The 13,179-nt window shown below is 38.3% G+C and overlaps 1 protein-coding gene across 2 annotated transcripts; it reads left to right on the forward strand.

Annotated features, from left to right (window-relative positions):
* Positions 1-709: 709 nt before the first annotated feature.
* On the forward strand, positions 710-12,785 carry LOC107093857 (stanniocalcin-like). Of its 2 annotated transcripts, none has more exons than XM_015389162.1 (4): positions 710-970; positions 2,499-2,641; positions 2,767-2,978; positions 7,918-12,785. In XM_015389162.1, the coding sequence occupies exons 1-4, from the start codon at positions 856-858 to the stop codon at positions 8,216-8,218; spliced, it is 771 nt and encodes a 256-aa protein (XP_015244648.1). In that variant the 5' UTR covers positions 710-855; the 3' UTR covers positions 8,219-12,785. The 2 variants fall into 2 exon arrangements, with proteins under 2 accessions (XP_015244648.1, XP_015244649.1); XM_015389163.1 differs by having other exon boundaries at positions 2,502-2,641.
* The last annotated feature ends 394 nt before the right edge of the window (positions 12,786-13,179 follow it).

A 13,179-nucleotide genomic window follows, 5' to 3' on the forward strand; every position in this document is an offset into this window, starting at 1 on the left:
AAATAAAACCAATGAAAACTCAAAGATAAGACTTAAACAGAACCAAAACCATAACACAAGTACAAAAAGTTCTGATATTTTCACAACAAATAATCTAAAAGAGAAAATATAAACATACTTTATATAATTAAAAAGGGTTTGGATGTAGGTGGGAATGCTTATTTATGTGTATAATTAACCAAAAATTATTTATTTTTGTTTTGAATACTCCACTTGAGAGTATTACTGCTGCCACCATCTGTATTAGAGGGGGGAAAAAATGGCAGGGGTAGCCACTGATTGGCTAAGGGTGGCCATGGCCACCTCTGGCCCCCCATCTAGCTCCGCCCCGGCCATTCGGACATGTATAATGATAATGAGATAAAGATAATTATAAAGGATGAAAACCTGCTTTTGTTAAAGAAGTTACGAAGTAACTTAATTTGAAGATAATAAAAAGTAAGAAAACTAGAAAAAAAAGTCATAAAAATCAAGTGAGACCATTTCAACATGTTGCATTATAACGGAAATTAGGAGATAAGAATGTAAAGGTGTATGACCCGCAGGCAGCTGTTTAATCATGCCATCAATTGATGATAGTGGGGAGAGGAGAGCGGCACCATGGCGATGCTGCACTCTGATTGGTCCGAGAGCTGAACTCGTAACATAAAGCGCTCCCATATAAACCCGTGCAGACCTGACATCGGTGCAATCTGTCATTGAAGTGAAAAGCAAAGAGAGCAGCGCACTGTTGGAGGAATTGACTTGTTCCAGCATAGATTTTGCTCAACACAGACTCCAGGAGCGCTGAACTGCACACAAAGCACGAATTGTCTCTGCGCGTTTAGTTTTTTGATCTCTTGCGCTGGGAGGACAATGCCTTTGAGGACCGGACTTTTCCTCCTGATGGTGCTGAATGCATCTGCTTATGAACTGGAGCAAAACGACTCCTATTCATCCAGGAGAGTACGCTTCTCTGTCAACAGCCCTAGTAAGTAGCAAGATGCCTCCATTCACTGCTTTCTGGTTTTATTTTACTCATCATTGAGATGTTTTATCCTCGAGATTATTTCCTCTTTTCGTTATATTTTTCGTTGTTTCTTTTTTTCTTTTTTTGGCCTATGCAGGCTTTTCTGTGTGATCAAGCGAGTAGCTTCACGGGTGCGGGATTAACGCGGTGCTTCTTGCCGGTGTCCTGCCGGCAACAGATGAGCATGGAGCTCGGTGCTGACTCCTGCGCGCAGGCTGTGTCATGCTGTTGGTCTCTATCTCCGCTGCATATATCATAATAGTGGTGGACTTTTGTTCTAGGATTTAATGTGTTCTTCAAAGTTACAAATAGAATTAGATTTCACCAATAAGCCATTACATCTGGTGCCTCAGAAAAAAAAAGAGCAAAAAAGCAGCTTGCTACCAGAGGTGGGGGTGTGGGGTTAGATACATTTATGTAGCACCTTAGATCCATTATGTTTTAGTAAGCAATCATATTCCTATGTGATATTCTGCAAGGAATGACTCTGCAAGGCATGTATCTCATGTTGCTTTCTGAGCACAGTGATAAAAAGGGAAAAGGGAGCAGGGGCGCTCGTTCATTCTCCTAGAAACTGCTTCATCATCATAAGATTTTGGTCTGACACACTCTGGATTTTCTGAGCAGTATCTTGTCCCTTTATGGTAGGTACATTGTTTTGAGTCTTTAGGTCAAACACATAGGACCCCTGACTCAAAAGGCTGGCAAGAAGGATCAGGCGCCTCCATTGAATAGGGCTTGAGTCATTCTATCTCAGTCTCAGATAAAGATTTGGAAGAACCCAACCTGCTCATTTAAAAGAATGTATTTAATGCTTTGTCTTGATGTGAAATGCGGAATTTAAACTGAGTTCTTTTTACACCTATATCTTTTTTTCTTCCTTTCTTTTGAGGGGAGGCAAAAAGATCTAAAGGGCGAGCATGCTGAGAAATGTGCTGTTTTTTAGAGGATTTGAAGGCTGGGGTTATTGGTGGGTTAATCAGCCTAAAAACTATTCCAGTCATATAAAATCTGTGTAATCACTAATTAGACATTTTTGAAAATAGATACAATCACCTCCATGCGCATGAAACAATATAGCTAAAGGAGCCTTGTTAACTGTTAAATATATAAAAATATTTGGAGGACTGGTTTTAATATTGCAGTTCAGATTAATTTTAAAAGATAGTAATTATGGATGTCATAGTTAGCTTTATAAGGATATGTCAACACCTTCTGTTTCTTGTTATGACTATTTTAAGAGACACATGGAAGTCTTTGAAAAAAGACACAGTCCAAGGTTTTTTTTTTAGCTTTAAGGCATCCAATCTCCAGTCAAGTCATTGAGTAACTGTACATCTTTTGTGAATCACCAAAGTATGAAACATTCCCTTTTGTCGGCTGCATTCTTTTGGCTAAATCCTTGGCAAGTCTTGTGTAATGAGCTCAGTGATTCCCAGTGAACCCGCTGTTGGTTCCCATGCTGACAGATCATTCTCTGTGCACACAGCAGATGTGGCACGCTGCCTCAACAGTGCCCTCCAAGTTGGCTGCGGAGCGTTTGCTTGCCTGGAAAACTCAACATGTGACACAGATGGGTTGCATGACATTTGCAAGTCCTTCCTGTACAGTGCTGCTAAATTTGACACTCAGGTAGAGAATTTAATTCTTTCTCTCTCTCTTCCTCTCTCTCTGATTGCCTCTTGCTGGGTCAGATTACATGGGTGTAACTGTGCAGGACATTAGAAACGTTTAAAGAATTGCTCTTTTCTTTTCAGGGTAAAGCATTTGTAAAGGAGAGCCTTAAGTGCATTGCCAATGGCATAATCTCTAAGGCATTCCCCTCCATCCGCCGCTGTTCCACCTTCCAAAGAATGATAACTGAAGTCCAGGAGGAGTGCTATAGCAAGCTGGGCATCTGCACTGTCGCCCAAGCCAATCCAGATGCTATTGGTGAAGTTGCACAGCTACCAAGTCATTTCCCCAATAGGTGAGCTTTTCCCTTTCTTTACAAGTAATCGCTTCAGTCAGAACAAAATAAAAGATGCTCTGCTGAATCCTGTTTCTTAGTCTATGATTAAAGAGGAGAGCACAATCTACACATTTTGTGCATTTCTAAAGGCTCCTGTAAATTTTTATGCCATTTAAATAAATATCATAGTGTAATAGAGAATCACTGAAGAACATCCAGTTTGGATGTTTTCATTACTGCTGGGTTGCAGTTTGGGTGTGAACACAAAAGGAGGGGAGGATGGAGCATGATCTGCAGTAAAATGTGCTATTTGTATGACATAAGAAAACACAAGATGAACATTACATTTGTTTAAGATGCTTTTTAAAATTTTAAAACCTCTTATATGTTCTCTTGCTATTCTCTTGTTTTATGTTAAAGACCGACAGAAAACAGTATATAATAGTAAAGAGCAAGGCAACCACTCAATGGTTTTTGAAACATTGTAGATATATCAAGTCTTCCTGAGTTAATACTTAGAACCACCTTTTGCACAATAAAAAGTAGCAAATGTAGAACATGTCTCTAAAATGTCCTTATCCAGGGCCTAATCTACAGCAGGAAAACTTGATAGCAAGCACAAAGTTGATCTCTTAACTGGGTGTACAAAGAATTGCATATGGGAAATTAGCAAAATAGCGGCATAATTCAGCTACTATTTTTGCCCCCCTCAATTTGCAGAAGGTGTGTTAATCATCAAAACATGTAAAGTCCTAGGAGGAGATAAAAAGTTAATAACTTAACACCTACAATGTAGTTTATTAAATGTGAAATGGATGACCGGTGCAGTTTCTGCATCCATATTTGCCACTTTTGAAAGTCAGATGTAAACTCCCTAGCATTGTGGAGAAAGGATGTGAAGTCACAATAAAAGACAGAGGAAAAGGATAGTCTGTATATTTGACATATTTAAACAGTCAGAAATTAAATCCCAGAGTTAATATCTCCCGACCGAGCAATGCTATTTTTGAGCTGCTGGGTAAGCTAAAGGTTCACCTGAAGCTAGTCACAAATAGAGGCCATGCTACGTGTCCTATAAATATAAAAAACAAAAACTTAAAATATTGCATCAAAATATTTCCCTACTGTGCTGTCCAGCAGTGCTATGTTCTTTTTAGAGGTGGTGCAGTTTTGTCAATAAAACTGACATTAGATCCAGTTGAAAAAGGCTTGCCCAAATTCTGTATTTTAAAAGCTGAAATAATTTATTTACTGTACCACAGCACTCATGAATATAAAGGACCTCTTTTTCTACAGGGAAATAAAAATGTTTGTGTTAGTCAGTGGGCCAATGTGTTATCATATCATGATATTATATAAATAGCCTCTCTCTGGATGTTACTATCATAGTGGAGCTGTTCACACATCTGTGGTGCTGAAATCACACAATCTACATTAATGGGTAGTTTCACCTGTCTTTCTTTTTACTCAAGTTATGCATTTGGAACGACACTCATTTGTAACAGAAATTTTGTTCTTTTTTTTTGTAAGAACTTCTGCAAGCAAACCAACATTTTTTCTTTTTGTTTATAAGCTAAAAGTAATAATATTACCTTTGATAAAACAAAATAGAAGAAACAGAAAATCTCAAATTATCCATCAGAAAAAAAAAAAGTTTCCTGCGTCCATGGTGTCTACAAAGATTTGTGATCAGTGTTTTCAGTGACATTGCTTTCAGAAATTAAAACAATAAGCATGACTGGCTGCAAACATTGGAATGATCCAGGTAACACAGGCTATTCCACTGTGTTTGTGCTTCCATAAGCAATGGACTCTGATTTTTTTTTCAATCAACAACAATGAAAGTAGTTTCCCTTTGCCCTGCTAGTATTTTATCCACAAATCCACCTTTAAATAAGGTGCTTTGCACCACTTCTTTCATATGAATATACCATCTGAACTTCCAAGGTAGCTTTTGTTATGTCTGTAGGGTTATTGTCCTCTCTAACATAGACCTCAGCTCTATTTCAATTCAATTCAGTTTAACCATAAAGTGCCATTTCACAACAACTGTCACCTCTTGGCAGTTAAGAGACAATCCAATCAGATTATACAGTCAGATTGTTAAAAACAAATAAGGAAAACCCACTGATTGCTGAAATCATTGACTTGCAGGGTACTCCTCCTGAATGAGTATGTAGCATGAGTGGGTAGAACACAGAAGCACAGATCCATAAAAAAAATCCTATGTGAAAAAAGGTAAACTAGTTCCAAAGGCAGCATTGTCCAGGAAAGAAACTTAAGCAGACAACCTATGAGTCAGTTTCCATATCAAAAGGATGAAATATAGCACATACAGTTCACCACAATAAAGCTGTTCCTATAACAAGACATGAGAAACAAGACTAAATACCAAAAAAAAAAAGGCCCCAGTCTATCATCTATAACCAAGGGTGTTAGAGGCAGCGATCATGTTTCTCTCCAGTATGTGGTAACAGCGAAACAGGAAAAGACCAGATAAAGCAACTATGACAAAAAATAAAATAAAAAATACAGTTAAACGTTAAGTTAGTTGTTGAGCTTACAAATACTGGCAAATTGGAGAATAAAAATAGAATGAAGCAGAGTCAACAAAAGTGGTACCTACATTATATATTCCAGCAGCCTGACTATACCAGCATAGCTATAAGCATAGCTCAGTATAGGTGGGAGTGGCGGCCTAGTGGTTAGGGCATAGAGCTTGGAATCCTTAGGTTGTGAGTTCCAAACCCACTTCCACAGATTGCCTCTCTGAGCAAGACCCTTAGCCCTGATTGCTCCCTGGGCATCCCATGATGGCAGCTCACTGCATCCCCAAGGGGATGGGTTAAATGCAGAGGTACATTTCTCCGATGTGAGATCAATAAATTTAAATTATTATTATATAATAACCTAAACCCTCCCTTACTAAACCTCCCCTGTAAATTTTGTAAAATTATCGGTAAAATATGCATTGTAAAACTTCATAAGTGTAGTCATTAAACACCATTAAATAGTCACTAAAATGCACTTGATTTCATGACTACTGTATGGTGCGTACTAAACAGCTGTTTATTCAGCTCTCGGACATGATCTCCCCTACGCTCTGGAGCAGCAGGACCCTGCCAGTCAACCTCTATTAGAAATGCCTGTTGAGGTTTGAGCCTCCGTCCGTTGAACTAAGCAGCGAGAAAGTAGAGCCTTGATTGGATAACGTGCCAAAATATGTCACTTTCAGTGAGGCTACACCTATTAGAGGGTCTATGGAGCAGGCCTATAGAACCAGCTGGCTGCTCAGTGCTGATAAGCAAGCAGAAAGGAAAGCAACAGAGTGCTGAACTCATGGTTTCTGGAATTTATTATTCCAGACACAATGACATTGTCACCCGTTTTTGTGATTTGTTTTATATAATTCAACATTTGTTAATGCAATACGTGAAAGGTGAATTTAATTAACGCAATTTACCCGTTTCTGAGAGTGCCAGCCGCCACTGTATATACGTGGATAGATAGATAGATAGATAGATAGATAGATAGATAGATAGATAGATAGATATCAATATAGCCCACATTATTTTCGTAGACAACAAAGAGTTGACATGTGGTTAATCTCTTCATAACTGGTCTGATCAGGGAGCGGGCCAGAGAAAATTACGGAGTCTGACATTGTTTTAGTCTTTCACACAAAGCAACTTTAATTTTAGTGACCTCTGATTGGCATAACCAGGTGTCCTTACTGCCAGGGTGATAAACAATCCTACTGTACTTAACCTTATCCTTAGCCTGCAGATTGAGGAACGATTTGATGTTGCTCGTTCTGACCCCGTCAAACATTTGAATTTGGTCCCTGGTCTCTCTAATGCCAGGTTTCTTACAATGAAGCTGTGAATTACCCGTATCGGCTTCTCAGATCTTGGTGACCCCTAGGTAAAATTTGGGACTTTCTATGTACTGTCACCCAGCTGTTTTGGGTTCCGGGCTGTTCAGGAACTGATGGAGGGCCACTCTGTGGACCTAACCATAGTCTTTGTGGCTCTGAGCTGTTAGATACTGGGCCTAGTCAGAATTCTGGATGTACAAACAGCCTAAAGCTGTGACTCCAGCTCTGACACCCTTTCTGCCAAAGCTACAAAAATACTACACTTATAAACATACCATTATTGCTTAACAAGGAGGAGGTATAACAGAACACCTGACAGGTTCAGTTCACAGAAGAATCCAATAGGAGTCCGAAGACAGGCCAGGCAAACTGATCAGACAGGGGCTGGGAGGCTCAAAGGTCAAAATACAGAAACGGATCAGGATCAGGCAATCAGAACACCATAGAAAACTCTAGAGAACTCTCAAAACCAAATGCTAAAGAATAATCTGGCACTAACGGCTGGAAATATGCCATATAAATAGGAACTAGAACAGGTGGATCAGATGAGAGCAGATGAAAACTGGGCGGAGCCAAGCAGGTGAATGAAATTAGCAATCAACCAGCCATCAGCAGCATAATCATGACAAACAGAGAGCCTGTGCAGCACCCCAGAAGGTCTACATAAGGCAATAACAGGTTATGAAGACTGTTTTAGCTTGTGTTTTTCAAGGAATGCATTGTGTTTAGCTACAAAAAAGCAAACCCACAACATGGTGGGGATGTGTCATCTTTGGGTTGTTTTTTTCACTATGTGTATTTATAGTGGTACCTTTTCCCAGGGGTATGTTGTCCTCTTAATATTATTAACATATATATGACATTTGTGTTAATTTCCCTCTCACTCCCCAATTATAGACAACTTTTTGTTCATCTATCACATAAAATCCTAATAACTTATGTCGATGTTTGTTATTTAATGTGTAAAAAAGTCAAAGTGATTTACAGGGTTTGCTTTCTGAATGTGTTCACTCATGCTGGATATTTTTGTCCAATTATTTTGCAACTCTGAAAGAAAATTCACTGTTTCTGTTATCCTAGGTTTTATGGTAAGTTACTACAGAGCCTGATGGACTGTGATGAGGACACTGTTGACCGTATTAGAACCAGCATGGTGCCACGTCTGGGTCCGGAGATTACCATGCTCATACAGCTGTTGCAGGACAAGCCCTGCCCCTCCACTGATAGTGCAGCAGCCTCTGCTGTACCAACCGGCGTAGAGACCCGTGCAAGCTGGCGCTGGTCCGTGGGTTCCAACATGTACAAAATCCAGCCCAATGTGCGAAACAGAGACTCAACCAGCCATTTAGGCAAAAAGCGCCCTGGCAATGATGGGTCCTAACTTTCACTCAAATAAGGAAAACTCCACACAGTTCTCAAAACAACACATATATTTTGGCTATTCCCCAGCGGTGATGAAATCTGTGTCTCTTGTAGTTTGGAAATTATTGAAACATGCACCTCTTGGGAATGCCAGACTGCCCATAGAGTCGATATCAGTTTGATTGTTGTTATATTGTATATCCTACATGTTAGGCTTGAGTGAACCCGTCTTTCATTGATTTCTAAATGTGTCTGCTCACACTCTGTGTTGAACATGTGGCTGACAAAAAACAAAATGTCACTTTTCAAAATTTCCTCATGAATATAAGTCAGTAGCTTAAATATTATTGGTTGAAATTATTGGTAGGTGTTTGTTATATTTCTTCAACGAGACCAGTAAAATGTGAGCATGAGGTATGGGTGTCATAGCACTTAACATAATACTTAAATGTACTGTATACCAACTTATATAAGACAGCCATAATCTGCCCTCTAAAAGAGTGCTCATATGGACTAGGTCTGTGGTGGTTTTATGTTACCTTAAAGTGACCAAAAACACCTAAAACTGCCCTGAATGCAATCCATTAAAATGCCAAAATGCTTAACTTTAGCACATAGAGTTTAGGTTTTATTTTCCTGATGGCAGAAAAAGGATTGTCCAGGTCTTGGCCAAGTCTATCTAATATCTTATATCCAGACACTTGCAATGTATAAGACTGTTGAGCTACATGCAGAACCAGTTTAGTTCTTAACTGATTGAGAAGCATCCATGTATGTGTAGTAACTGAATGACATGTTCACTAATGAGAGTGAGAGCAGCCATCCTCTCGGACTGTGATGATCTTTGCTCTCGGAGGTGAACCATGTGACACTGACTTCCTGTATCAAGACAGAGACTATTTAAAAAAAGCCTTGATGATATTTATTTTCCTACTATTTTATTTAATATTTCCTTTTATTTTATGCATTACTGTAGTTTAACATAGTTTACAGGTTAATAGCAGTTAATTCATGACTCCTATTTGAACATGAGCTCTATGCCAAAAAAAGGTGAGATAACACTCTGGTGACTGAATGGGACCTGTGTCATGACTCTGTGCTGGCCATAGGGGAACAAGGTTGGTCATTCAGGTGAGATGATTTCATTTGAGGGTGTTTAAAGAGAATGCTTTTGTTTTTAAACAAAAGCTGCTGTTGCTAGAAGTCCACTTTCAGAGATTTTTGTGCACTTTAGTGAACATTGACTCAGTAACACAAACACCAGTGTAAAGAACCCTTTAAAAATGTGCCACTAATGTGATCTATTCGATGTGTCATACACCTGAACTGCTTTTACAAATTGATTTGTGCGGTAAGTGCTATGCTGCTAGTTCTGGTTATAATGTGTGGATTCTGAAGGACGTAGTAACTTAGCAACTTTGAACAATAGACTGCAAAGATTATCATAATATTATCATAAATGCCATTTTCTACATTTGCCTGGACATAAGTAACAAGAAGAAATGGTGTAAAAATTTATCACATAAGCCTGTCGCTCCGAATATTCGGATTGGATTTGACAGGATTGAAATAAAATTGTAATCCAGCCGAAGGAATGGTTTATATCGATTAACTACTCTGATTGGCATGCATGTAAATGCATGACAGAATTAACTAATTCTAAATGAGGAATGTTGACCTGAGTGCATGTGTGCACATTCCAGCAAACAGATGCAGTTTGTTATTTAACAGATTAAAGAGTGAAAGAGCATACATTTGCTATACCTATTAATTCTTCGAACAGGTATAGCACTTGTTGAAGTGCTCCTTCAACAAGTGCTATACACAACAAGTGGGAGCACTTCAACAAGTCCTCCCACTTGTTGCAGTGCTTCAGCATGTCCTCAGAAAACTGTCTTAAAAATAACAGCTTATGGATGCTAGAAATAACTACCCTTAAGTCTTCTTTTCTCAGCAACGTCATTTACACTAGGGCGTTAATGTTAAAAGAAACAGGTAGTACTTATTTTGTATACACTGATCAAAAAAAGATCCAATTCATTAAAGCCCTTTTTCATTGAAAATAGCTTGTTAAACCATTTTCAATGTATTTCAAACATTGGTCGACAGGCTAACAATTGGCATTTGGCTCCCTTCCCACTGGCAACAATCGCTGGGTCTACCCTCCTGCTGGCAAGCTGCGTGGCCTCTATCCCCCTGCAGCTGTATGTCTGGTGACACCATCACGCTGGGTTAGCGCTAATGACGTCACCAGTGTTACAGAAATCAGGAAAGTAAACAATGGAGAGCAATATGTAGAGGAGCAAAGGCATAGTCCGTGTTCTTTATTGGTTTGCTCTTTTATCTGTCCGAATCCCATTTCACCAGAGCTAAGTCATGTTTATCGAATGTAAACACAGTTGTTTTGGCTTGTTAGATCAGATGTGAATGGTCTAGTGTGGTGACTTCCGCCAGCTTGCCGATCAGAGCTGAGGCAATTTTAACGTGGGCCACTTGCCGATTCGTTTGACTGTTCCAACTACTTCAAAAAGCCAATTTTTCCCGGGTTTAAACAGTTCTTTCTGCCAATAGGAAAGGGGTATAAATTCTGAACTAGCTGATCAATAGCCTGCACTATTGAAGCTGAAAATCAACCAGTGAGAGACATCTGATAGCTTCTCAGTGAATCTCTAAAACTGCTGAAACCATTTTTTCATTTTTTTTAATTAATTTTCTTTAAACATATGACAATTACTTGGTAAATTATTCTGATTATTCCAAAATGATCCATTGTGCATTTACACAATTAAATAAAGGCCTCTACTAGATATTAACTGAGCAACTGTATTTCTAAATCAGGTCTTTAACGTGATACTATGTATGCACCTATGCTTTAGGTGCTGAGAAGGGTCTTCATGCTGGTGTTTGACTTCAGATGTACCCTTATGATGAATTATGGTTTGGCACTGTGGACTTCAAGACATAATAGATGGCGTCTGTTGGCTTAGAGTGAAATGAATTTAGTTCAGCTCCACCGGTTTATTAAAATATGTGCACATCAAGAAAGCATTATAGAAGGGAATGTCTACCTTTGGTTAAGTTTGATTTAAAATTTCATTTATTTAAAAAAAACGTAAATATCAAAAATAGTTCTGATTACAATGGTTCTATTGTTGATAGAGTTTTTTTTTTTGTTTTGACTTAATTAAAGAACTGATGGCAGTCTTTTCAATGCAAGCAATTTTGTCTTGACTAAAGCACAGATATTATAAAGAAAAAGTTTTATTTTTCAGTCTCACTTTAAGAGCTAAACTAAGAATTCCAAACTATGCAATAATAACTGAGAAAGGATTCACTTTAACACAGAAATTGACCTTTATTTCATCCATCTCCAGCTGATGCTGCTTGAGTAAAGCTGCACCATGTGTGCTCTCATGCTGCACTCACAGTGTGAATGCATTGCACCTCTGTGATGTTTTCTCTTTCCGTGCTTTGTCTAAAACCAGTTCTTTTGTTCTGTGAACAGGAATGCTTCTTTCATGTCATGATGTGCAAAAGGGGGGATATATTCCTAAAGAAATACTCGGTAGTTAAGAACTATAGTGACACTGTAGTATATACTAGCTTGTATTTTATTTTGAATATGCACTTTGCATCTTAACCACTATAAAGGGCATTGAAAACATTCAGCATGTTTGCAACTGAGGCATATTTTACTTACCCAGTGAATGGAGACGAGTTTGAATGCTGCGTATCCTGAGGGGTTCAAGGCTTTTTCGTGTTCTGTTGATCCATTTGTGTGTATCTTTGTTGACCATGGGTAAATCTAAAACCCAACAGCTGCTGCTAAAACTACCCTGTATGATGCTGGAATCTGTCAGCACACAATGAGCTCAGCATCAGTCATCTAAACGTCTTACTGTTGTTCCATGTCTTCATATTTATTTTTCTATCATGTCAGATTAATTTGGCAAGGGCAAACTGACTGTTTCCTCACCAAGTAAAATGTAACCATAATTTTAGAGAATGTACCTGCATACTGAATGTCTCCAGTCAAGGACAGGCCAAGTTGGCCAAGAAAGCTTTTGAGAAAACTCAAAGTCCTAGAAGTTTTTTCTTTTCTTTTTTTTTCATTTGAATCCTTGATTTTTTTTTTACATTTTTTTTTTTATCCAGGTATTGGGTGCTTAAGTTGAAACTGGAGCATAGCTAGATTGGCCTGTGGTGAGCTTTGTCAAACTGTTCCTGTTACTACTCTAAACTGAAGCCGTCTCTCACTTCTGGAGCTTCATGGTACTCTTTGCCCTCAAAACTTGAAACAGATTATTGTGCTTTAATTTGAAAATCTTCAGTGATAAGTAAAAATCTAATTTAGTTTTAATACAACAGTGAAGGTTATTTTAGATATTCAGACATATCTGATTCAAAACTGTGTTTCTATTATAGAAGATCACTGAAGTCTCTCATTATAGATTCTATGTAACGCATGATAAACCCTTGTGATTCACTTGCACTTTAAAATACACCCATACATATATATGCCCACACTGTGTATATGTTTGGGTTTTTCCTCTGTACTGAAAAGTCATAAAAGATACAAATGCATCAACTGTGTGTCTTTTGCTGATAAAAAAAATAAACTATTTCTCAAATCTAGAACTTTGTGTGGAACATTTCTGCTGCTGCTGTTTAACTTATATGAACCCATCGAAAGGCAACTTTTCATAAAACATCTATTGTTGCAAAGTCCTTGAAACTTTAATTCTTTCCTTCAGTTGTTTTCATATAATTATCAAGCTGTGCTGGTTAGGAAGTTTACATTGCATATTTTCACTGAAAAACCAAAAACAATCCTTAAACTTGCAAAACTATTTAGACTTAAACGCCACAGACTAACCGGATGGCTGAACATGCATAAGCCGATTCCTAACACCTGAATGTTTTTTTTTGTTGTCACAATTGTACATTTTACTGGATTTTATTATGATCTTATAGAGCCTC

This window comes from Cyprinodon variegatus, unplaced genomic scaffold (assembly GCF_000732505.1).
Source record: "Cyprinodon variegatus isolate N-32 unplaced genomic scaffold, C_variegatus-1.0 Scaffold451, whole genome shotgun sequence".
In the NCBI taxonomy this organism is placed as follows: domain Eukaryota; kingdom Metazoa; phylum Chordata; class Actinopteri; order Cyprinodontiformes; family Cyprinodontidae; genus Cyprinodon; species Cyprinodon variegatus.